Below are 27,473 nucleotides of genomic sequence, written 5' to 3' on the forward strand. Positions count from 1 at the left end.
TTTACGTCGGGTCACAACGAATTTACATAAAACACGCCCCCATCACAGAGATTTGAATGACGCGCCATTACGCCGCCAAAGATACACTACGTACCGGATTCGGAAAAAAAAATAAGTTACGGCGGCGTAGTGTATCTTAGATACGCTGCGCCCGGCGGATTATTGCGCGAAGGTACGTGGATCTACCCCTCTATGTCCAGTGAGGAGGGAGAGTGCATTGTATTAACTAAAAACGATGTTTTTCTGTATATCCACTATTCCAGACATCAAAGTCAGGAGCTACACTCCCTAAAACCTCTCTGCAGAATACAATACACATCCGCAATACTTTTGGACAATGAAGAAGAGCAGTACACAGATGAGATCACCAGTCTCCTCCTGAAAAGAAGCTTCACCTGTTAGAACATATACATGTGAAAGTGATCAGCCTAACCCCTTCCTGGCTAGAAGTGACTGAAGCCTCGAAGCCTTGACCATATTTACCATAGTCCGCATGCATCATATATCTTCATCATATACTCTATGCCATGGCTTACGTGCCTACCTAAATTTAACCAAGCCTCTTTCTGAGATTTGTTGTTTACAAGTTAAAACCATTTTTTTTTGCTAGAAAATTACTTAGAACCCCCAAATATTATAGTTTTTTTTCTAACACCATAGAAAATAAAATAGCGGTCATTGCAATCCTTTATGTCACACCGTAATTGCGCAGCATTTTTGTTTTGGAAAAAATACATTCTGGAGCCACCCACTCAGCCTCTTTGCAGGCGCCCATTCAGATCATGGCATGGCTGGGGGGCAGAGACTAGAGGTCAGCTGACTGGTGAGGAATGTGAAGTGGGTGGGGCTGGAGGAGACCCTATCTCCTGATTTCGGCATAGGTGTCACGGCTGCGAGACACCATAGAGGTGAAGACACATTGAGTAACACTACCTGTCATTAGAGTTGGCATTAAAAGTCCCGACTACAGTTCTCAGATCAGCAGATGACCTTGATCAAGAGCACCTAAGTTGGCTGATCAGAACTCCCCCCAGCACTGCCACTAATCCCAATTCCCCCCCAGCACTGCCACTAACCCCCCCCCCCCCCAACAAGAAGTTAGAAAGAATAAAAATAGAGAATACATGGAAGGGAAAGGAAAAGAGAGAGGAACAAAAAAAACGGGAGAGAAAGAATAAAAGAACAATAAAGAAAGCTAGAGAGAGGGATGGGGGGGGGGACTAGGATAGAGAGAGATAAAAGGGAAAGAAAGGAGACCAAAGAGAGAGTGGTACATCCTAAAATGTATCATATGGGGTTTTAATATTGTACGAGTGCAAGGGCCTTGCCTTGGGTGCTGGCAACCCACGCTACGAAAATTTTACTGTTAGGGTCCCCATAAATTTTATCAAGGAGTCATGGCTCTAGAAAAGTTGAGAACCACTGGTCTAAGGCCTGGTTCACACCTATGCAGGTTGTAGTTTGCATATTCCAGGTGCATTTTGCATTTTTTCAATATACGTTTGTAATCCATTGAAGTCTATGGAACCAGAAAAAAGTCCTAACACTAAAAAACGCTATTGCAAAAACTTACTGGCGTTTTTATAACGTTATTATAACGTTCAGTGTGTATGAGGCCTTATAGACTCAACGGCCCAGATCCACAAAGATCTGCCTATCTTTAGGCAGGCGTAGCAAATCTCAGATACACTACGCCGCTGTAACTTACAATGTATTTTCCGTATCCAGAAAGAATTTGCGCCGTAGTGTAAATGTTTCGGCGTAATGGCGCGCAATTCAAATGACTAACATGTGGGCGTGTTTTATGTTAATACAACTTGACCCCGCGTAAATGAAGTTTTTTTTAACGGCGCATGCGCCGTCCGTTGGGGTATCCCAGTGCGCATGCTCGTAATCGCGTCGCAAATAGTCAATGCTTTCGACGTGAACGTAATTTACGCAAAGCCCTATTCGTGAACGTTTTACGCGAACGACGTAAAGGACGAAAAATTTTACGCTGTCCCGACGTCCATACTTAACATTGCGTACGCCTCATAGACCCAGGGGTAACGTTACGCCGAAAAAAGCCTTACGTAAACAACGTAAAAAAATGCGCCGGGCGGACGTACGTTTGAGGATCGGCGTATCTAGCTAATTTGCATATGTGGAAATAAACGGAAGCACCACCTAGCGGCCAGCGAAAATATGCACCTAAGATCCGACGGCGTACTAAGACGTACGTCAGTCGGATCGAGCCCACATTCAGTCATATCTTGTTTTGTGGATACAAAACAAAGATACGACGGGGCATCTTAGAACTTACGCGGCGTATCAATAGATACGCCGGCGTAAGTTCTTTGTGGATCTGGGCCAACATGTTCAACAGGTTGCAATTAGCGATCATTAGAAACTATAGAAAGTTTTGTCAGTTAGACCAGATTTTTTTTGAAGCTAACTTTTCATATGGCAAACTGTGCTTTTCCTTTGGAAAGTTGGTTTTCACAACTTTTTTTAGATCCATAAATCTTTGACCTGAACATATCTAGAAAAAGTACACATATGAACAAAGCCTATGTATAATTAAAAAAGGTACATAAAGCTTCTGAACCTAATTTGGCAACCCAGACACAGAATTGATGAATTATAGAATACAGGTTCTGAATTCTTTACTACAGGGATATTGTTTTATTCCCAACACAAAAACGGTTGCCAACTGTACAAAACCTTTAGGCCTGACGGTGATTTCCCCTGGAAATATTACACATTTTATATAAGTTCAGAAAAAAAATAAAACATTTGCAGCTCCAGAAAGAAGATCTAATCACAGACATTTAAAGGGAACAAATCCACCTAAAACTACGATTTCAGTGATGGGAAGAGGAGTTTCCAATTGTTGATTTAGGCTGGGTTCACATATGTGCGGCCGCGGGCTCGTGCCTGGGGTCCGGTGCATGTCTATTCACTGGTTCAGGTCCAAATTTTTAAAAGAATTTGCACCTGAACCAGACCCAAACATGCACGGGACCCTTTTTCAATCCGGACCTACTCAATTGAAAGCCAGTCACACTTGCCTCATGAACATATTCGCCAGCACACCACGGATCGTCTATAACGTCCAAAAAGTTTTTAATGCACATAAAACATCACAAGAGGTGCAACGTTTCGAGACCACATGGGACCTCTTTGTCAGGCAAGTGCCTGACGAAGAGGTCCCATGTGGCCTCGAAACATTGCACCTCTTGTGATGTTTTATGTGCATTAAAAACTTTTTGGACGTTATAGACGATCCGTGGTGTGCTGGCGAATATGTTCATGTGGTTGATTGTTCCAGTACCCAGCTGGTGATCGCTTCAGCACCCATTTTTTTTGATTTATGAACCGTTTCCCCAGGAAGGTGTGCGATTGAATTATTTATTAGACAGTCACACTTGCCTGTCATGCGAATTAGATGCGCAGAAAACTACATCCAATTCGTATATTTGTGAACCCAGCCTTAGGCCCCTTTCACACTTGTACGACTTGACTGCAAAGTAGCCTGACAAGTCGTTCCCCATGATTTCCAATGACAACCATTCATTTTAGTACAACTTCAAGTCGTTCCAACTTTAAAGTAGTCCCTACACTACTTTGGTCCGACTTTGATGCCAGTTAAACAGGCATTCCCTGAAATCGTGGCCGCAAATCGTGGCAAAATCACGGCCGCAGATCGTGGTAAAATCGCTTGACTTTGAAGTCACATTAGTGTGAAAGGGGCCTTAAAGTGGAACTAAACCCGTCTATCCTTTACAGACAAGGAAACTGCTATCTTAACCTAATTTTGAACTGCAACGGCGATGATGCTGCATATGTGATCAGTTAGGACACCAGCCATTTGATGGTGTGACAGTTCAGTTGAGAGTACAAGCAACTGCATGCCTTGAATGTTACCTTGAATGCTTGAGAAACTGTTAAATATATGGATTTAGTTCCACTTCTGAAACCTGAAACATGAATTGTGAATAAACAGGCACTTTAGGCTGGGTTCACATATGCTGCGGCCGGGTTCACATATGCTGTGGCCGCGATTCACAGCATTGGGTCCATTGCGCCCCTGTTCACTGATTCAGGTGGCAATTAGGTAAAAAATTTTGCCTGAATTCGCAACTGAATTGTAACCAAAAGACGCACAGGACCCTTTTTAAATGTGGACCCTGGCCGTCCCAGAGCTGTGTGCACCGGCTCCATTGAATGTCAGTCACACTTTCCTGTCTAAAGATGGGCTCAGGCATATTTGCAATTCCATGTGCCCGTGCCCGCCAGGAAGCTGACACTGCGCAGCGCTAATCACAGGTAGTGACACATTTCCCAATCCGCGGCTGCACAGATCAGGAAAAGTCTCAGTACCTGTGATTAGCGCTGCACAGTGGCAGCTTCCTGGCTGGCGCAGGCACGTGGGGTTGCGAACACGCCCGTGCCCATCCTTACTGCTGTCATGCAAATTGGGGGGGAACCAATGCTGCTGCCACTAAGGACTATGCAACAACAACACAGCTTGCTGCTTATCGGCTTGCCTGCTTTGCCAGGGCGTGTATGAAGTATAGGTAAATATAGAGTCCATAAGCAGGATAGACCGTTGTAGAGCAGGTAGGTGGAACCATATTGTACAGAAGAGGACTACCAGAGATCAAAGCTATTAGAGAAACTGAAGTGTCTTCTTTTTTTTTTGCAGAAAAAGAGATTGAGTCACTTAAAAAGATCTTTAATTCATGTTGGTCAATCAGGATCAATTGGGGAAAAAAATTCACAAGCATACCGTTTTACCCTTTAAGGGCTCAAAAACACATGATTGTGCTACTTTATAACACTAGATTCTCCGTCTATTAATAAAAATACATTGATTTGGTTAAATGACCATACATAGTAACATAACATCTGAAGTTTAGCACTGATTTTCCTTACATAGTTACAATACATTGGTCCAAGCTGTATCAATGTAAGTATGTATATCTCAAACCTGACCAATCCCTGTGGAAGCTGCAAATCACTGTAGTAGTTTCCGCTACTACAGTAATAACAGCAGTCTTTTCCGGGGGCCAGTGACAAGAAGCTGTCCTGCATAGTAACCACAAGGCCAGGCCAGGTTTTATGCATTTCCTTTATCTTGCAAACCTGGCCTGTTAGTGGGCCCTGAGGACAGGGTTGATGACCACTGCCATAGAGGACATATACATGGAAGACTGGCGACTGAGATCATGCTTGTTAATGATGCAAGGGCTCAACTGAACAATTATGTGGCGGGCTGGTCATCCAAATATTCACCTCCAAACATGGATAATTAAAGCAGAAAAATGTGTCACCTGCAAAGAAGACCATTAATATTTATATCTCCACCGCCGATCATCTTTGCATTGAAGAGAACCTGTTGCTTGAAGAATCATTTGATTCCAACACTTGCTGGAGTATCAGATTCTTGGTCATCCACTCTTTATTTTGTTCAGTCTGCTGGCAACTACACCCCCACTATGTCCTATAAAGACCTATGGGGCAATGGGATGAGCCACAGAGTACAACGAGGGACCGGGAACCCAACACACCCGCAAGTGTTGGTTTTGCTTGGTCAGCCGCCAGACCACTACTCTGTCCTATAATGACCTATGAAGCAACAGGATGGACCACAGTGTACAGTGGGAAACCAGGGACCCAACAGTCCTGACAGTGTCAGATTTTCTTGGTCACCTACTGTGCTAGCTATGTGGTTCAATCCTCTAACCACAGGCCTCTGCTATGTCCTATAAAGACCTATGAAGCAACAGGATGAACCATAGGGTGACCACATTCCCAAACGGCCATTCAGGCACCCCCTTCCCAAAAATCAGATTGTGCTGTAATGTATCACAGCACAGCTGGGGCAGTGGATGCGCACTCTACCCAAAAGAACTGATCACGCCCCCGAAACAGGCAGCCGCATCGCCCCTTTACTCATTGACAGCACTTGTCCTGACTGGCCGAGACCCTTTTTACCTTGTTCCAATGCTGGCTTTACACTCATCTGCTGTGATTAGACACAAGAGGTGGGATTTAGGATTTCTCCAAACACAAGAAGGGGGTGGGGATTGTGCTTCTCCAGACATTACCGGCCAGGACAAGTGCTGTCAGTGAATAAAGCGGCGATGTGGTGGCCTTTTTTGGGGGCAACATATAGAGAGGAGGGGCTGTGTCAGCTTCATACCGGGACACTGTATTGTCCTGGAATGAAGGTGCCCAGGACCTGGGACAGACCTGCAAAATACGGGACTGTCTCGGGCAATCCGGGACACGTGGTCACCCTAATGAACCATAGAGTACAGTGAGGAACCAGGGACCCAACACTCCCAGAAGTGTCATATTTTCTTGGTCACCCGCTGTGCCATGTGGTTTAATCTGCTAACCACCAGGCCTCTGATGTGTCCTATAATGACCTATGAAGAAACAGGATGAATCATAGAGTACAACAAGAAACCAGAGACCCAACACTCTCCTGAAGGTGGATTTTCTTGGTCACCCGCTGTAGTTCAATCTGAGGCCACTAATGTGTCTTATAATAACTGTAACGGTATGGCCCGTGGCACCCAGAGGCACTTAAAGGATGTGGGGTACACCTGTGTCAGCTTCACCAATGACTCTTGTGTCTAGGGTCATCCTATGTCCACTAGGGGCATAGGATGACTGAGAACTGATATCATGGATTACATGAGATGGGACAGTAATGATAATTAATGTATTGAGGGATATCTTGAAATATTACAGGTAGTTAATTCTGACCCCAACAGGTCAATAGGAGAGTGATTCATTCAATGTGAGGACACATACTGTTAATATGTTAATTGATGTTAATCACCTCCAGCTACCTGGCTGTAGTGATAAAAGCTTGCTGTGATTGCATTCTATTGTCTATTGTGTTAATTAAGCATGGCTCCTAAGATATTTCATGGTGCTATTCTAACTAACCCTGTATTGTGTGAAAGTTCTATTGATGCTAATATGTGTTGTGAATTAACACAATCTAAAAGGTCAGACTTATGTTCACTAAAGGAATGTGTAGCAGGTGAGAATAGCTTATTGCGGAGTCAGAAAGTCTGTCTAAGATGTGGATTGAGAGGGACTTGTTAATAACCATTGTGTGATGTTGTGGGTGGAGTGTGTCATTGTCCTTTTGATTACTACAGCATGCTTTTGGTTGCTAACTGTATAAAAGCCTGAGTTTTACCATTAAAATATCTATCTGTTTGGAACCAGAGAACAGAGCTGTGTCTCATTATTCTGGGGGAAATCCAATGGGTCCTGTCTGCTGGATTGTGGAGTGTCGGAAGCTGTCTTGGGATGGTGGAATGGAATATCGTAACGGCGTTAACCCCTGACCATTACAATAACCTTTGACGTAACTGGATGACCCACAGAGTACAAAGGAGGGCCAAGAACCCAACGCTCACGGAAGTGTTGGATTGAATATTCCCAGGGGGTGTTTATTTCTTGAATTAATCAATGAATGGCAGCACAGGCAGTAGAAGTTCAAGTGAATATTAATTATCTTCCTAACAGGGGATTCTTTTTTTGCACTTTTATTTTAACAACAGAGTTTGCAGCTTTACTGATGTAGAAATCCCTCTCCTGCTCTTCTCCAGGATGGAAGATAAAAGTCGGCAGAGCACAGCCTTTCCATCTGTTCACAAGAACAACAGTACCGTAGAAATCCATGCAAGCCCAAAACATTTCGTAGATTTTGGCGAGAATCATCCAGATGGTCAAAGTAAGACTTACCTCCATCGATGCAAGGCCAGTCCTGGACACCGATCACCGCAGGCATTACACGGCTGTCCTCGCTCCGGTTCAGAAAATGGTGCAATCTGACCAAAAGAACAACAATGTGTTATTATTGTGAGAATGTCAGTAAACGAAGAACCAGGGCAAATAACAGTTTTCATGGTTATATAAAAAAAAAAGGGGAAACCTTATATTCAAAGCAAAGTACATTGCGATGTTAGATAGAAAGAGACATTTATTAAACTCCAGCCTTCCATTCTGTCTTGCAGTTTCGCTGCACACTGTGAGCTTCTCTGTGCTCTTTTTTCTCTACCACCTTTTTTTTTAAAGGTTCTGCATTGAGACCTTTTTTTCAGGGGTCCTCCTGCTAGTCATGGGGTCATCTCTTCCTATTCTCCCTGGGGGGTCCCCTATAATGCAAAGAGCAATGTGACATGAGCGCCGTTCTTTGAAGAAGTATCCTTTGAGCCCAGGCCAGTTTCCTGATGCACCCCCTGGGGGTTTGTCCATGGCGACCTGGGATCACAGGAAGGGGACATCATTTATTCAGGAAGTGGGAAAGAGTGGCGTTTCTTCTGGAGACAGCACCAGACAGTACAAGAGTATTGCCGCAAAAGTGACACTAAGCGATATCTTTATAGGCGAAAAAAAAAAACATTTTTTTTTTACATACAAAACATGTTGGGCCAGATCCACGTACCTCGGCGCATATATAAGGCCGGCGTAGCGTATCTCAGATACGCTACGCCACCGTAACTTACAGCGTATTTTCCGTATCCACAAAGAATTTGCACCGTAAGTTACGGCGGCGTAGTGTAAATGTGTCGGCGTAAGGGCGCGGAATTCAAATGACTAGGATGTGGGTGTGTTTTATGTTAATTCAACTTGACCCCACGTAAATGACGTTTTTTTTTAACGGCGCATGCGCCGTCCGTGGGGGTATCTCAGTGCGCATGCTCGAAATCACGTCGCAAATAGTCAATGCTTTCGACGTGAACGTAATTTACGCAAAGCCATATTCGCGAACGTTTTACGCAAACGACGGAAAATTCGACGCTAGCCCGACGTCCATACTTAACATTGCGTACGCCTCATGGAGCAGGGGTAACGTTACGCCGAAAAAAGCCTTACGTAAACGACGTAAAAAAATCCCCCGGGCGGACGGACGTTTGTGGATCAACGTATCTAGCTAATTTGCATACTCTACGCGGAAATCAACGGAAGCGCCACCTAGCGGCCAGTGTAAATATGCACCTAAGATCCGATGGCGTACTAAGACGTACATCAGTCGGATCGAGCCCAGATTCAGTCGTATCTTGTTTTGTGGATACAAAACAAAGATATGACGGGGCATCTTAGAACTTACGCGGCGTATCAATAGATACGCCGCCGTAAATTCTTTGTGGATCTGGGCCGTTATACTTACTGGCTCTGTGCAATGGTTCTGCACAGAGCAGCCTTTTTCCTCCTTTTTTGGGGTCCACCCCTGGCACTCCTGGCTCCTCCCCCCTTCTGAGCACCCCCTGCCCCAAAGTACCAACCCCCCTATGTTGAGGGCATGCGGCCTGGTACGGGTCAAGGGGGGGGGGGGGGGGAGCTCGCTCATCCCCACCCTATTTCCTGACTTGCCGGGCTGCGTCCTCGCATAAGGGTCAGTTATGGATTTTTGGGGACCGCCATGACATTTTTTTCGGTGGGTTGCCCTTAAAATCAATATTTTTTAAATTGGTGGGGAGTTTCCCTTAATTATTGGGGGATCAAAGTCGCGTCTCTGGTCATTGAAGTCAGACGACTGTCTTGTCAAAATCGCGGCCGCAAAATCGCGCGAGTTTAGGGTAGCACAAGTGTGAAAGGGGCCTTACAATCACTTTAACTTCTAGAAAAAAATCCATACACATTCACTACTTAATGACACTGCAATCTATTTATACTTACCTCCTTTGTTGCAGTGAATTTGTACAGAGCAGCCCGGAATCTCCTCTTCTGTGATCCTGGCCCCTCCCTCCTGTTCAGTGCCCCCACAGCAAGCAGCTTGGTATGGGGGCACCTGGGTCACAGACATGGAGACCTGATTCGGCCCTGCCTGCTCTCTCCCCTGATTGGCTAGCTGACTTTGACAGCAGCAACAGCCAATGGCGCCGCTGCTGTGTCTCAGCCAATTAGGAGGGAGAATCACGGACGACTGAGACACTTGTGGACATCGCTGGACAGAGAGGGACCTCAGGTAAGTATTAGAGGGGCTGCTGCACACAGAAGGCTTTTTATCTTCATGGACTGCATGAAGATAAAAAACCTTCTGACTTTACAATCATATTTACATACCGTATTTATCGGCATATAACGCACAGTTTTTTCCCCCTAAAATCAGGGGAAAATCGCGGGTGCGCGTTATACGCCGATCCCCGCTTTCTGAGCGCCGCCGTCGACATATACCGAGTGCAGTACCCTCATGTACATTAGGCTGGGCTCGGCCACGCTCGGCTCCGCGAGAGGAGCCGAGCGTGGCCAAGCCCAGCCGAGTGTACCTGAGTGTAGTGCACTCGGTATATGTCGGCGACGGCGTTCAAAAACAGCGCGGGAGAAGCGGGAAGAAGCGGGGAGGACACCACGAATGCTGCAGACGGACGCCGGACCGGACAAGGCCGCCGATGGACGCCGGGCAACTGTAACTGTATCTGTAAATTGTCAGTATTTCTTTTTTTTCCCTAGGATTCTCCTCTAGGTTTGGGGTGCGCGATATACGCCGGTGCGCGCTATAAGGCGATAAATACGGTACTTGAATAGAACTTTCTTTTTTAAACCAAAGTTTAATAGAAGAAAAAGGGCAATCTAACTGAAGCTGGACTTGGGAATTAAACAACACGGCTTATGATTGGAGCAGCAACAGAAATGTTTCTGCCATCTACTCCTGTCTGCATGTTTCTTGCCAGCGAACGTGCATGCAGGACACCTGATTGGCTCCAAGTACTGCCCCTCCCTCTTCCAGTCTGAGGGCCGCTGTACTGGAGATTACAGAAGGCTAAATAAAACTCAGGTTCATGTTTTTATACTAGCTGCTTTTTTTAAATACATTCTATTCATTTTTCAAAATGACATAAGTGGTGTTTTTTTAATTTTTTTTGTCTGCCTTGATTTCCATTTTAAACGTTCGGTTCCCCAGGAAGGAGCGTTACAAACACAATATAATGAATGAATTTGCGGTGCAAAGCGTCCTTTATTGTACACAGTTGTTCATATTTAACTTTGCCCAGAGGGCATTTAAGATCTGTCAGGAAGAATTGGCCGATTATGTAATGCAGATCCTTTGATAAGGTGACAAGTCCTACGCTGGAGTCTCTTTTCTTAAGAAGAAGAAAAAAAATCCTCCAACTTTTATCATAAACTCGTTTCCTTTTACTGGCAGAGAACATCTCCAAGACGGATCTTCAGGGAACCCGCCAAGCTCATTACCAAGCTGCGTTCATTCACGGCGTGTTAAGTCAACGGAGGACACAAGAGTCACACGGAAAGTTGCGGAAAGTATCATTTGTATAACCAACGTCGCCTGGCCAAATTTACATCTCAATACAACCAAACCGGTCCCAAAGCCACAGCAAAGGATTATGGGAAGTCAAGCAACGTATAGAAGACTAATATTTCTCAGTAACAAATGCAAACATTTGTGAAGTTAACTCCTCCAAGACCAGATTCTAACATACTACAAAGTCAAAATGCCCATACGCAGGGCTGTCTTAATGAGAGGGCCCACCTGGGCCCTGCCCAGGGGCCCCAGCTACAAGGGGGGCCCCTGTTTTTTCCCAAAAGCAGCTGGTCCTTGAGCCCACGCTGCCCCAAAATTGGGGGCCCCATGATGGTACTGAGAGTGATAGATACACAGGGGAGGCAATCTGCCTACTACCTACCCTGTTTCCCCAAAAATAAGACCTACCCTGAAAACAAGACCTAGCGTTATTTTCCAGGAGGGCTGCAATATAAGCCCTACCCTGAAAATAAGCCCTAGTTAAAAATGCTTGTAAAATCCTATAATCGACTCTATTATAGTAGTATATAATGTACAATGTGTGTGGTTCTGTAATATAATTGCGGGGAAGAGAGCTCCAGCGGGTAACAGAAGCACAGAGCGGCTCTATAACAAAGGTATTTGGCACAATTATATTACAGAAACACACACATTGTACATTATATAATACTGTAATAGAGTGGATTATAGGATTTTACAAGCATTTTAACTCAGTTCACACTGGGGATTCCTGACAGGCAGGGAGGGAGAGGGGGAGAGAAGACATCAAATTACATAGTAAGACCTACCCCGAAAATAAGCCCTGCTGTGTCTTTTGTTGGCATAATTAATATAAGACCCGGGCTTATTTTCGGGGAAACACTGTACTTGCTGTCTGTTTACCTGCACTGTCATCATTGTAGGGGGCCCCAGAGCATTACTTTGCCCAAGGGCCCATGATGCCATTAAGACGGCCCTGCCCATACGTGGATCAAAATTTGGCCAGTTCTGCAAAGACCGGCCAAATTACGATCATGTATGGCAGGCTGGTTGTACAGAAGTCAATCTACTGATCACGCCGGTAACTGTTGGCTGCAACAGGGGCAGGAGCAGAAAGGGAACGCTGGTCAGGTGAGTAAAACTGGTGTGGAGACTTTATGGGCAAGGTGACAGAGCCTCTTTAACGACTTCCCATCCAACATATAGTCATATGACATCTACAAGGTGGCTCTGCCATCCTGGGAGGACATCATATGACGACGCATCATCGAAACAACGAACATGAAGTTAAGCAAGCTCCAGGAGGCAGTGGAGGACAGAAAAGCCTGGTGCGCTATGGTCCATGAGGTCACCAAAATACAACAACAACAACCCCTTTTCCTGCATTTGCAATTTTTTGGTAAAGGTAAACTAACCATTTAAATCCCCAAAACAGCCCTACCCGAGGATGAAAAAAGTTATATGACCAGCCTAAATTAGAACTACAGTAATACCTCAGATTGCGAGTAATGCGGTTAGCGAGCGCTTCGCAATACGAGCTATTTTTTTTTTTAAATCCTGACTCGGTTTGCAAGCGTTGTCTCGCAAAATTAGCAGGATTCAAGCCTCTGCGGTGCGCAGTACCGCATTTGGCCAGAGATGCAGGGGTGCTGGTGACACTCGGAGACGTTTGGATGCACTAGTGTTTCCCCAGTGTTGCGAACCTCTCTGAGTGTAAAAGAGTGGTTTCCGAGTGTCTCCGGCGCCCCACCATCTCTGGCCACATGCGGTACTGCATACAATAGAAGTCACTGTGGAACGAATTATCTGAGTTTCCATTGACTCCTATGGGGAAACTTGCTTTGATATACAAGTGCTTTGGATTACAAGCATTCTTCTGGAACGAATTATGCTCGTAATCCGAGGTACTACTGTATAGACAAAACTTTTTCCTGGTGCCTCCATGACAGCATATATGTGGTAGTAGCCCCACCTATTATCAACCACAGGACCAGTGCCTAGCTATAAAAAGTTAACACCCACACAATAGAGCAGGGATAAGCAATTAGCGGACCTCCAGCTGTTGCCAAACTACAAGTCCCATCATGCCTCTGCCTCTGGGTTTCATGCTTGATGCTGTCAGTCTTGCTATGCCTCATGGGACTTGTAGTTTGGCAACATCTGGAGGTCCGCTAATTGCATATCACTGCAATAGAGCATTCCCTTCCATCATCTTGGGGTTCCTAAAGTTAATTCTAAGGGCCCACTATATGGCTGGGCTGCTACCACCGAAAGTAAATACTGTAAATTCCTCCAGCAGCATTTAGGAGATATTCACGGTACCTACAGCAGACTTTACTACCGCTTTAACGCTCACTGTGTCGACTACCTTTCTATCCCAGTGATCACCATAATAAAAAGTGAAAATCCAAAATGTTACAGCTGTCACTAGAACAATAGTACAGTGGAACCTTGGTTTACAAGTAATGCGGTTAACGAGCGTTTTGAAAGACGAGCAACTTTTAAAAAAAAAATCCTGACTCGGTTTGCGCAATACTAGCAGAATTCAAGTCTCTGCGGTGTGCAGTACCGCATTTGGCCAGAGGTGCGGGGGCGCCGGTGACACTCGATTCTCGAGTGTTTCCAAGCTTTTCCAAGTTCAGCCAAGCTGTCTTCGAGTATTTCTTATAGGTAGATTCAGTAAGAGTTAGGCCGACTTATCAGTAGATAAGTCGACCTAACTCAGAATCTACGCCGACCTATGTTTAAGCGTATGCTCAAACAGAGATACACTTAAACATATCTAAGATAGGACGGCTTGCGCCGTCCTATCTTAGATTGCAATATTTCGGATGGCCGCTAGGTGGCGCTTCCATTGCGGTCGGCGTAGAATATGTAAATGAGGAGATACGCCGATTCACGAACGTACGCCCGGCCGACGCAGTACTTTTACGCCGTTTACGTAAGAGATAGGCCGCCTAAAGTTAGAGCTGGGCCCTAGTTGGAATAGTAATGTCAAGTATGGCCGCCGTTCCCGCCGCGAAATTCAAAATTTTTACTTCGTTTGCGTAAGTCGTCCGCGAATCGGGATTTACGTAGTTTACGTCCACGTCGAAATCAATAGGCCCGTGCGGCGTACTTTGCCGCAATGCACACTGGGAAATGTAGGCGCCCGGCGCATGCGCAGTAACGAAAAAACGTCAAAAACATAAGCCTCATTACCATTAAACACGCCCCCCTAACACACATTTGAATTCGGCGCCCGCTTTAGGCTACGCCGCCGTATATTAGCAGGCAAGTACATTGAGAATCATTACTTGCCTAGCTAACTTACGGCGGCGTAGCCTAAACACGCTAAACTACGCCGCCGTAACTTTAGTCCATTGTACCTGAATCTAGCTATTAGTCTCTCCAGCGCCCCCCACCTCTGGCCACATGCGATATTGCATGCAATAGAAGTCAATGAGGAACAAATTATCTTTGTTTCCATTGACTTCTATGGGGGAAACCCGCTTTGATATGCGAGTGCTTTGGATTACAAGCATTCTCCTGAAATGGATTATGCTCGTAATCTAAGGTTCCACTGTAGTGGGGAAATCTCCCAGTGAGGACACCTGTGTTGGTGACATTTTTTTTCAAAGATGGGATTCACTTTGAGGAGATTGCTTCTCACTTCCTGTTGTGGCTGCAGGACAGGAAGTTGGGGAAAATCTCCCAAATGTGGACATTTATATATAACCCAGTAGAGATTCTAACCCTTCCCTATACTTTGGAAAATGAATGTTTTTGGTGAACGTCTGCCTGGATTCCCAGTAAACGGTTTCCCAGCACAGTATAGCCCACTATCCACAAAAGGTTAAACCGACAAGCTATAAAGCATGTTAAAAAATGTAATGATTTATGTTTCGTCTCCATTGTCTGTGTGCCAAGCCCTAGGTCACCACAGTATATCAGGAGATGGGCGTTGTTATGTTATTTCAAGGCTAAAATAACGAATATCGGGAGCTAGCAGTACGGGAAAAGTTCACTTTCCCAATGTGAACCCTCTTAAACACAAAGGCGAGCCTAGTGCACCCAGTCCATGAATCAGCACTACAGACGCCTCCAAATCTTTTAACCCATTTGCTAGTACAGACAAGGTTTAAACACTTAAAGTGGAGGTTCCCCCTAAAAAAAAATCTAACAATACATTGAGAAGACTGATTACACTGCGGGTATGCGTTTTTTTTTTTTTTTGTACATACCTCGTTATCACCGTTTCATCCCTCGGCTTCCAGGTATGATTCTTTTGGGTCTGGGCGTTCCTAGTTGATTGACGTTCCTCCGACCGACGCATACTTGACGGTCCGACTTTCCGAAAGAAGCCGAACGTCGCTGCGCAGGCGCCGTATGGAGCCGACTCTATACGGCGCCTGCGCAATGACGTTCAGCTTCTGTCGGAAAGTCGTGACGCGCAGGTATGTACGAAAAAAAAAAAAAAACAGCCTACGCGCAGTGTAATCAGTCTTCTCAATGTATTGTTAGAATTATTTTTTTAGGGGGAACCTCCACTTTAAGCGTCGGACCATATTGCTGGTCAAAGACCGGAGCACTTTTTGCGATTCGGCACTGCGTCGCTTTAACTGACAATTGCGCGGTCGTGCGACGTGGCTCCCAAACAAAATTGGAGTCCTTTTTCCCCCACAAATAGAGCTTTATTTTGGTGGTATTTGATGACCTCTGCGGTTTTTAGTTTTTGCGCTATAAACAAAAAAAAAAAGTGTTTAGGCAGATACGTATTCTTCTACATATTTTTCGTAAAAAAATAAAAAAAAATCGCAATAAGCGTTTATTGATTGGTTTGCGCAAAAGTTATAGCGTTTACAAAATAGGGGGTAGTTTTATAAAAAATTTTTTTTTACTAGTAATGGCGGCGATCAGCGATTTTTTTCGGTACTGCGACATTATGGCGGACACTTTCGACACATTTTTGGGACCATTGGCATTTTTATAGCGATCAGTGCTATAAAAATGCATTGATTACTATAAAAATGTCACTGGCAAGCAAGGGGTTAACACTAGGGGGCGGGGGAGGGGTTAAGTATGTTCCCTGGGTGTGTTCTAACTGTAGGGGGGTGGACTCACTAGGGGAAATGACTGATCCCTGTTCATACATTGTATGAACAGAAGATCAGCATTTCTCCCCTGACAGGACCGGAAGCTGCTCTGTAACGAGCTATCGCGGGTGCCCGGCGGTGATCGCGCCCGCCGGGCACGCGCGCGGGAGTCAAAAGTGAGCGAGGGGTGCGCGCCCCTATTGGCTGCTCGGCGAGATGACGTATAGCTACGTGCTCTTGCCCAAGGAATTCCGCTATCACAGTTCGTGATACGTACCTGTCTGGCGCTCGGCCCATCATTTGCATGGGGTCACGCCCACTTCCACCTACGCCGGCGTGCGCCTTCGAAACCCATGCTGGCGCAGCGTTGGGAGCACTGGCTTGCTGAATGCAATGCTTGCCTCTCCGCGCTACGTTGGCGTGCCGTACGGTGTGTGCTCTACGGCGGCGTAATGTGCGCCTTGCTCTCTGTGAAACTGGGCCAAAATGTTTTCCTTGCACCCGATTAGGTATTCTTTACAAAGTAAGGAAAATGATAGGCACTGCCCTTGTAAAGTGCATTCTATTTGCCTTATGAAAAGCGTGGAACCATAAGTCTCAGCATGCCATGGATGCCACAGGTGAGGACATGGCGTTCCTCCAAGGTTGCAGAGCCAAAGAAAGTAGCACTTGGTTTATTTACAACAGCTGTCAATAGAGAGGACATCCGTATGGCGTAATGAATGCAGGCAGCTGAATTATTGAAGCCGGGCCATTGTACTCTGTACTAATGACATTATCAGCGCAGTCAGGTGCAGCTCGCCGCCCTCACCCCGCCGCCTGGATCATGACTGGATTGTCTGCCACTGTTTAGGGATGAGAGAATTAACCGGCAGGATTTGGATGGAGTTACAAGGTGACAATTGATGAGCAGGTAGATGGGGGTTGGGTGTCACAGCTTGCAAGTCCCTGACAGAAAACATAAACCGGCTTACCTAATAAGCCCAGCTCAAGAGAAACGATGATGTATAACCAGCTTAAGTCAGATCAGTGAAAGGGGAACTCTGATTGGCTGACTGTGGCTATGAGCACTTTGCCTGTCGCCGTACACGGGGGCGAGAAACGAGTGAAAGTGGCAGAAACCGTGAAATGACGGACAATCAACAGCTATTTACAAGATCGATGCTAAAGACTCGTCGTTCCGCAGCACTTATAGATCCAAAAATTGCTGACCTGCTTTGCAGCACAGTGCTAGCGATTTACCTCACGCTGTGTTCCGGCATCTAAACGTGCTTATACACCTCAGACATGTGAACAACGCACATCCCTCTATAATGGCTACTTGTCTCATTTAGGAGCACTAATGCCGCGTACACACGATCGGAATTTCCGTCTACAAAAGTTTGATGTGAGCTTTTGGTCGGATATTCCGACCGTGTGTAGGCTTCATCGGACATTCCGACAACAAATGTTTGAGAGCTGGTTCTCAATTTTTACGACAATAAAAGTGCTTGTCAGAAATTCCAATTGTCTGTATGCAATTCCGACGCGCAAAAATCCTACGCATGCTCGGAATCAATTTGACGCATGCTCGGAATCATTGAATTTCATTTTTCTCGGCTCGTCGTAGCGTTCTTGACGTTCGGAATTTCTGACAACATTTGTGTGACCGTGTGTATGCAAGACAAGTTTGAGCCAACATTCCGACGGTTTTGTTGTCGGAATGTCCGATCGTGTGTACGCGGCATAAGGCCCCATTCACACCTAGGCGTTTTTACGCCTGAAGCGCACTGCTCACAAACGCCAGAGGGGAGAATTAACATTATTCCCTATGGTGACTGTTCACACCTGAACGCCTGAACGCCCAAACGCCTGTCGCGCGAAGCTCAAACAAGTCCCGGACCTTTTTTTGTCGCGCGTATCGTGCGGTTTGGGCGTATTTGAGCCTTTTTTTTCCCCATAGAAAGTAATGGGAAACGTGCGAATTGAGCGTATCGCGCGACAACGGGCGTTTTCTACGGGCGTTTCGTCGCTTTAATAAATAGAACTTGTCGCCCATGCAGAAGATTAAAAAAATCTACCAACATAGCAACAAGTGATGAAAAGATGATCATTTTTCCTATTGGCTAAAATAAAAAACGCCAAAGTACAAAAACGTCGCACGACGCTGTATGCAAACGCGCAAATACGCGCGACAAAACGATAGAAAAAAACGCCCAAAAAAACGACCGAACGACCGACGCTCAGGTGTGAATGCAGCCTGAGGCTGCATTCACATTTTAAGGCTGCATTCACACCTGAGCGTTTTGTCGCCTGAAGCGCGGAGCTCAAAAACGCTAGAGGGGAAAAAATACATTATTCCCTATGGAGGTGGTTCACATCTCCACTCCAAAACGCCTGGCGCCGAACTCCTGAAGCTCAAACAAGTTTCGGTGCCTTTTTTGTCGCACGTATCGGGTGGTTTGGTCATTTTTGAGGCTGCATTCACACCTTGGCGTACAAAATCGCGGCGTTTTGTCCCGCGAATTGCGGCGACAAATTGCGGTGTTTTGTACCGCGATTTGCGACGACAAAACGCCGCGATTGTAAATTGCAGCCTTACCCCCTCTATGGAGATGGTTCACATCTCCTATGCCGAACGCCGAAAGCCGCCTGAAAAAAAGGTCCGGGACTTGGTTTCAGGCAGCAGGCGTATGGCGTTCGGCGTTCAGCGTGGAGATGTGAACCATCTCCATAGAGGGCAATGTGAAATCATCCCTCCAGCGTCTCAGGGGCGGCTGCGGCGTCGCACTACAGGCGTATATACGCCTAGGTGTGAACGGGGGCTCAGCATTTCCATTTCCCATAGAAAGTAATGGAAACGCTCAATTCAAGCGACTAGCGCGACAACGAGCGTTTGCTACGGGCGTTTCGTCGCTTTAATCAATAGAACATTTCACCCAGGCAGAAGATAAAACAAATCTACCAACATAGCAACAAGTGATGAAAAGATGATAATTTTTCCTATTGGCTAAAATAAAAAACGTTGAAGTACAAAAACGTCGGACGACGCTGTATGCAAACGCGCAAATGAGCATGAATACGCGCGACAAAACGCCGGAAAAAACGACCGAACGACTGACGCTAAGGTGTGAATGCAGCCTTAGCTTTTTAAATCGTGGGCAGATTTGCCACGATTCTATCCGCGTTTTTAAAGCGCCAAGGTGTGAATGACAAATCGCAGAAAGCACATTGGAGTGGCACCTAAAATCGCGGAGCGGTTCTGCCGCGATTGTTGCGTGATAAATTGCGCTGCGATCTCAGCAACCGCATCGCGTGAAAGATGTCACCCAAAAGCAGGCCCTTTTTTTGGGGGCGACAAGCCATACGATGCAATCGCGGCAGAACCACCCCGCAATTTTAGGTGTTATTTGAAGGGGTTGTAAAGGTGAAAAAAACGGCAATGATTTTTGTCGGATAATCCGACCGTCTGTACGCTCCATCGGATAATTGTTGTCGGAATTTCCCACAACAAATGTTGGCTAGCATGCTTTCAAATTTTCCAACAACAAATGCGTGCCGTCGGATTATCCGACAGAAGTCTGTCGGAAAAAAATCCAAAGTACAAACATGCATGATCACAAGGAATTCTAACCATAGCACAACATTAGCAGAAGTTGCCCAAAGGGTGGCGCTAAAGAGCTGAAAAACCACATCGTTTCGTATTTGTTGGCTGAGAATGTTTTGCCGTCCGTAGGCATACCAAGTTCACGGCCAATGCCCTTCGCACAAAATTCCACGGATTTGTCCGATGGAAATCCGACCGTGTGTATGATTCTTTAGTGTCATTTCAGTCTGTTGCTTTGTTCCTCTGCTATCAGCATAAATCACTTCTAAGAAGTTTTCCTGACACCAAGAGAAAAAAGGTGACAGGGGAAGGAGCTCCAGCTAATTGCCTCAGCTCTGCTCCTGTGGGCTGTGTGAAGGGGGGGGGTGTGTCCCTTTCCTCCAATCAGCTCTCAGAGCTCTCCTCGCTGAGATCTGCAGAGTGTAACTTCAAGTGATTGTAAAGACTCATTTTTTTTTCTATAAAAATAACAAACATGTTATACTTACCTGCTCTGTTGCAATGCTGTTTCTCCTCCCCCAGTTCTTATACAGCTGAGAACAGTGGGAATGTACAGTAACACCTTGGATCACGAACATAATTTGTTCCAGAAGAACACTTGTAATCCAAGGCACTCGTATATCAAAGCGAGTTTCCCCATAGGAAATAATGGAAACTCAGATAATCCGTTCCACAGCCACTGCTTGTCTATGCAGTACCGCATGCGGCCTGAGGGGCGGGGGCGCCGGAGGCACTCGAGAACAGATTTAGCCAGATTCACGTAGATCGGCGCATCTTTGTTCCGGTGTAGCGCATCTCAGGCAAGAACAGTATTCACAAAGCACTCTCCCCCAACGTTGCGCCGGCGTAACGTAAATTGGCCGGCGTAAGCCCACCTAATTCAAAGTAGGAAGGAAGTGGGCGTGATCCATTTAAATGAACTGTGACCCCATGCAAATTAATGGCCTGCACGAACGGTGCATGCGCTGTCCCGTTGGCGCTTCCCAGTGCGCATGCTCAGAATCACGTCGGACCTAACGCCTAAGATACGTCGAATCACTGAACGTAACCTACGCCCATCCCTGTTCACGTAGTCCTACGTTAACGAAGTAAAATACGACGGCTGTTCCGTCGTCCATACCTTTGCATGGGATGTGCCTCCTATAGGTGGAATAACTTTACGCCGGACTGAAACGGCATAGATTACAGCGACGGGCGCAAGTACGTTTGTGAATCGGCGTATCTCGGGCATTTGCATATTCGACGCGTAAATCAATGGGAGCGCCCATTGCGGCCAGAGTAAATATGCGCCCAGGCTCCGACGCCCATAGCAGCGGTCACCAACCTTTTTGAAGAGGACTGGCTGTGAGGGGGGGGGGGGAGCAGTGATGTCATCTCTGCTCGCTTCTCTCCTCTCATCCGCCTCTCTCATGCAGCCGGCCCACCCACCGCTGGTTAGGCAGGGACCCTGCGGCAAGAGACTCTGGGCTATAGCCCCAATTAGGTGACCATTGACGCAAGCACACACGTACGCACGGCCCATCAGCTGACTGCATCGCTGTCCTCCGAGCCGCGATTCGCCTGACAAGGGAAACCACGGACGCTCTTTGCTTGTTGCGCGGCGGCTCCGTTTGGCACAGGCTTCGCTGGTTAGCTCGAGAGTAGGAGCAGCTAACAGGGCTTACTGTGCCTCTATTTTATATTTTACCTTTTTTTATATTATATTTTTTTGCAAAGTCCTTTTTTGACTGGTCTTCTGATCTTCAAAAAAACCCTTTTTATTCCATGGAAGTGGTTGCCTAAAATAGCATACCTGTACATATATCCCACGGGGATTTGGGATTGTTGATCAGTTTGTTATACCACCAATTTATAATTTTTTTAAATAAAGACGAATGGTCTTTTTCTTTTACAAACGCAGTGTCACGCTATGTGGATTTTTTCTTTTTTTCTCCTTTAATCATTATCCTTTGGACACCTGGAAGCTGCTTGGATTTCCTTTCCTCCCCCTCTGGAGAGGCGATAAAGCATTGTTCTGCCGTTTTATACACCAGCACAACAACAACTATCGAGGTACCACCACCATTGCCTTTTGCCCCTAGGGGTGCCAACATTCGGTGAGTGGGGACCCAACAGGGGGAACACAAAAGTCACGTTAAAATCAACTAAGAAGATAATCACAAGAAGTCACTACTATTTTGTTTTTCCAATCATGCACTTTTAATACCAGTGTTACATTGTTTCCAAACTGAACTATTGTTTGGTCTTTGAGATCTTAATCAATTAAGAGGTTTTTCTAGCAACATTTCTGTTTACACCCACAGTGGGGTGTCTATGCTCATTAATTTGTGATTTTTTGTACATGTGAACTTGGTCACTCCACTTCATTTCTCACATGTTCACTTTTTATTGGGACTGTGTTTTCAAATAACCACAGTTAGTTTATATAATCATCTATATTTGTTTATTCCATTTTATGTAACAATTGTCGCTTTGCATTTAGACCCCATTCACACCTAAGCGACAAAACGCCCGACGCGGGACGCTTCTGTCGCTAGAGGTGAGAATTCCCATTGCCGTCTATGGAGATGGTTCACATCTCATAGACGCGCAACGCCTGTCGCCTGAAAAAAAGTCCCGGACCCTTTTTTTCAAGCGACACGCGCGTTTTCCCATAGACAGCAATGGGAATACTTTAGAAAAAAAAAAAAAAAAAAAGAAACATTTGTAATCGCGGCAAATCTGCCGCTACACGCGTACGCGGCTGTCGCTTAGGTGTGAATGCAGCCTTAATCCTTGTATCAGGATTGATACTTCTTGTGGGTGGTCTTAACCGAACAGCATTGTACTTTTTGGCAATATTTTTATTATTTTTTCTTCACATATATATATATATATATATTGTTTTTTTTTTCACTACTTGGCAGAAGCGACCCATACGAAAGTTCACTATACAATCTTTATTACCTGCCTGCACAGTGCCCTGGAATTAGGCACCAACTATACACATATTATTTGGTAGACACATTTCAATATTTATTTAGCCACCATAGGGTGGAAAAAATTTTCAAAAAAATTTTCAATTTTCACTTACAGTGCCCTGGGGGACACTCTATACATATCTTTTGTGTTTCATATACTTTATTTGGATATCACGAAATATTGGAATTGAGCATATATTGCACATACTATCACTTCAAGGCTATATTTTAAAAGCACTTGCGATACCTAGCACACAGGACATTACCAGAATTATAATTTAAACTTACTGGCTGGTTTCACACTCCCTCTGAAGTACACGCACTAATTTCACTGGAAGAACCAACGGATCATTGGGACACCAGTGTGGATTATAAGCAATAATAGAGGGTAGCACCTGGTCGTTTGGATAAACGATAATAAGGTCTAGGAGACCCACTTTCATTGGTCTCTCCTAGTAATTGAAGCTCCCCTACAAATATAACATCGCCTTATAACAACACCTTATAATATAGGACATCTTGTGGATACTCAAACATAAACACAAGCAGCGCCACTATCCCCAAATTTAATTAATCTATAGCCCCAATAGCCACCCCCTAGCGACGCCACTGTATGTGATTGATTTCTTGGGTCCCCACACCTTCACCAGACAATATAAGGCAAGGTTCCTGCGTGCTGCATGCTTGCGTTTACCTGTGGAAATCGCAGGAAAAAGGTCCAGGTCCCTTTTTAAAAACGCAACTGCATGGAACCACAGGATGCTTTAGCACCATGTGGTTTACTACACCCAAAAACGTTTGCGTTTTCCGATGCATGTTGGTGCCCTAAGCCCCGGATCACATTAGAAAGCAGTGCGGGAAAACTCCCGATCTGTGTGCATTTCCCAACACACAGCCCTTGTGATCTGCAGTGGGTGTCAGTTCAATGTTAACGACACCCCAAAAGGTCAAACACGTTGTGTTTGCCTTCACTGACACGCATGGTACAAAACGACCGTGCAATTTGGTAGCAGTGCGTTTCTAAAATTGGCGCATGCACTACATTCGAGCAATGCTGTGCGATTTTTGCTCAAACACCTGAAAACTTGCTGTGTTTTCGGATTTGCGTTGGTGCCCTAAAGTGCGATTTTTGCTCAAACACCTGCGAACTTGCTGTGTTTTCGGGATGCGCGTTTCTGCCCTAAAGTGCGATTTTTGCACAAACACCTGAAAACTTGCTGTGTTTTCGGATGTGCGTTGGTGCCCTAAAGTGCGATTTTTGCTCAAACACCTGAAAACTTGCTGTGTTTTCAGGATGCGCGTTGGTGCCCTAAGTCCAGGTTCACACTAGAAAGCGGTGCGGGAAACCTTTGATCTGTGCGCGTTTCTCAAAACGCACTGAAATCGCATTGCCCTTGTAATCTGCAGTGGGTGTCAGTGCAATGTTAACGACACCACAAATGCAGGTCTTAAACGCAATGGGGCAGATTCAGAAAGAGATACGACGGCGTATCTCCTGATACGCCGTCGTATCTCTGAGTCCGGCCGTCGTATCTATGCGCCTGATTCATAGAATCAGTTACGCATAGATCTCCCTAAGATCCGCCAGGTGTAAGTGATTTACACCGTCGGATCTTATGCCGCATACACACCATTACTTTATGCGATGGAAAAAAACGACGTTTTCTGTGAAGTAAAAAACAAAGTTTTTGAAACTTCAATTTTCAAAGACGAAGTTGCCTACACACCATCGTTTTTCTCACAATGCTCTAGCAAAGCGAGGTTACGTTCCACCACGTTTTTCCATTGAAGCTCGCTTCTGGGCATGCGCGGGTTTAAAAACATTGTTTTAAACGTCGTTTTTTGCTACACACGGTCAATTTCTCTGACACAAAAAACGACGTTTTGAAAAACGACACATAAAATTGAAGCATGCTTCAATTTTTTTTTTTTCATTTTTCACAAGACATAAAACAACGTTTTCCCCCACACACGGTCATTTAAATATTTTTTTTTCATCACATAAAGTGATGGTGTGTACGCAGCATAAGGCTGCAATCTTCCGCTGGCCGCTAGGTGGCGTTTCGTGTTTTACTCGCGACGAATATGCAAATGAGGAGATCCGCCGATTCAGAAACAAACGCCCGCCCGTCGCTTTTTTTTTACGTCGTTTGCGTTCGGCTTTTTCCGGCGTATAGTTACCCCTGCTATATGCGGCGTATCCTATGTTAAGTATTGCCGTCGTTCCCGCGCCGAGTTTTGAATTTTTACGTCGTTTGCGTAAGTCGTTCGCGAATACAGATGGACGTAATTTATGTTCACGCCGAAACCACTGACGTCCTAGCGACGTCATTTGGAGCAATGCACGCTGGGAAATTTAGCCGGCGGCGCATGCGCATTTAAATCCGCGCGGGGACGCGCCTGATTTAAATACTACACTCCCCCTAGCCGCGGAATTTGAATTCCGCCGGGGGATTTACGATCCACCAGCGCAACTTTCGAGGCAAGTGCTTTCTGAATACAGCACTTGCCTCAAAAACTTGCGCTGGCGGATCGTAAATAAGATAGATCCGCTGATCTATCTGAATCTGCCCCAGTGTGTTTACCTTCACTGGATCGCATGGTACAGAATGACCATGCGATTTGTTTCACAGTGTATTTCTAAAATTGGCGCATGCACTACTTTCGTGCGATTTGAGCCTATTTAAAATGGATGGGCTTAGATTGCACCGCACTGAATCGCACGTGAATTGAGCAGGAACGCAGTGCGCTTTCTGTGCGATCTGAAGCTTAAGAATAATGGCACACCCTGCGTGGCCACGTGTGATTTACATGCGTTCCTGGACCTGCTATAATATGAACCCGGGCTATGGCCATACACATGAGGGCCCTGATTCAGATCCAATTGTGTATCTATCGGCGGGCGTAACGTATCTCAGATACGTTACGCCGCCGTAACATAGGGCGCAAGTTCCGTATTCATAAAGAACTTGCGCCCTAAGTTACGGCGGCGTAGCGTATGTGGTCCGGCGTAAGCCCGCCTAATTCAAATGTGGATGATGTGGGCGTGTTTTATCCAAATTAATTGTGACTCCACGTATTTGACGTTTTTTACAAACGGCGCATGCGCCGTCCGTGAAAGAATCCCAGTGCGCATGCTCGAAATTACGCCTCAAATTGCCAATGCTTTCGACGTGAACGTAAATTACGCACAGCCCTATTCGCGAACGACTTACGCAATCGATGGAAAATTTGACGCTGGCCTGACGTCCATACTTAACATAGGATACGCCTCATATAGCAGGGGTAACTTTACGCTGGAAAAAGCCTAACGTAAACGACGTAAAAAAATGCGCCGGGCGGACGTACGTTTCTGAATCGGCGTATCTACCCAATTTGCATATTCCTCGCGTAAATCGACGGAAGCGCCACCTAGCGGCCAGTGTAAATATGCAACTAAGATACGACGGCGTAAGACACTTACGCCAGTCGGATCTTAGCCAAATTCCGGCGTATCTTGCTTTCTGAATACAAAAAAAAAAAAATACGCCGGAGCAACCTAGAAGTTACGCGGCGTATCAATAGACTTCTTTCTGAATCTACCCCGAGCTGTTTAGCCTCTGTGTGTCAAATCCTGGCGTTTTTAATGCGTTCGGGGGCACAGGTGTATCATCCGACGCTGGAAGTCTATGACAGGTGGAAATATGCTTGCGGCTGGATACTTGCGATTAGGTCCCTACGCATTCAGGGACGCATGTCAGAATACCCGTGTTCCAGCATACATCCCGGGACGCACATGAACCTAAAGTGCTACTCGGTCCAGCCGCATCGTATTTCAGCCTCTCATAGACTTCTGGGGTCGGACGCTGCACCTGTGCCCCCTAAACGCAGGAAAACGCCAGGACGGGACGCACAGCGCGCACACAGCCACAGGTGTCCCCACTTTTCCTTGTAGATCTATGTACGTTCCGGGATGAAGAATGGAACAGAAGGACGGTGTAGGAGTTGGGAACGGTTGGCAAGGACAGATCCTCCGGGAACATTTCCCGTCATTTTCCTGAAGATCTGGGAGCTAGGACTAGGACTGCTGGGACTTGTACTCCCACTGCCCATGGAAATCAATCATTAATAGGAATTTCCAGGCACACAAAACACATAATACAGGACAGATCTGTCTAGTAGTCCTTCCTCCTTCCCTAAGAGGTTGTGCAGCAGCTGCAGGGGAGAAGTTTGCATGCAGTGCTCTGTACTTACTGATCTGCCGGAATGTCTCCTCCAGGGGCTCCTGCTGAACATTTCCAGGCTGGGAGAAGAAGTGACACCTCTCTCTCTCTCTGATGTCCGGGGTCACCGCTGCCTGCCCGGGCTCCGCTCTCTCTGCTGCTCGATCAATCAGTCCGACTTCGGCTTCTCCGTGTCTGGTAACTCCGCCCACCCAGGACAGGAGGGGCGGGGAGACCTGAGAGATCCCTCTATGTATGGCGAGTGACGTCACTGCTCTGCTGGAGAGGAGTGGGAGGATGGAGAACTCATTGTATGACGTGGGGGGGCTCTATAGTCACATATTTCAGGAAAGGGGGGGCTCTATAGTCACATATTGCAGGGATGGGGGGGGG

At 46.0% G+C, this 27,473-nt stretch overlaps 1 protein-coding gene across 1 annotated transcript in view; it reads right to left on the minus strand.

The window, feature by feature from the left end:
* PRICKLE2 (prickle planar cell polarity protein 2) overlaps positions 1-27,267 on the minus strand; it is a 396,885-nt gene extending 369,618 nt beyond the window's left edge. The window contains exons 1-2 of the mRNA XM_040359177.1: positions 27,112-27,267; positions 7,756-7,841 (exon numbers count right to left, since the gene is read on the minus strand). Coding sequence (XP_040215111.1) covers positions 7,756-7,841; positions 27,112-27,153 — 128 coding nt within the window. The 5' untranslated portion in view covers positions 27,154-27,267. The remainder of the gene's footprint in view (positions 1-7,755; positions 7,842-27,111) is intronic.
* Between the last annotated feature and the right edge of the window lie 206 nt (positions 27,268-27,473).

Source organism: Rana temporaria, chromosome 7, assembly GCF_905171775.1.
Source record: "Rana temporaria chromosome 7, aRanTem1.1, whole genome shotgun sequence".
NCBI classification, from domain to species: domain Eukaryota; kingdom Metazoa; phylum Chordata; class Amphibia; order Anura; family Ranidae; genus Rana; species Rana temporaria.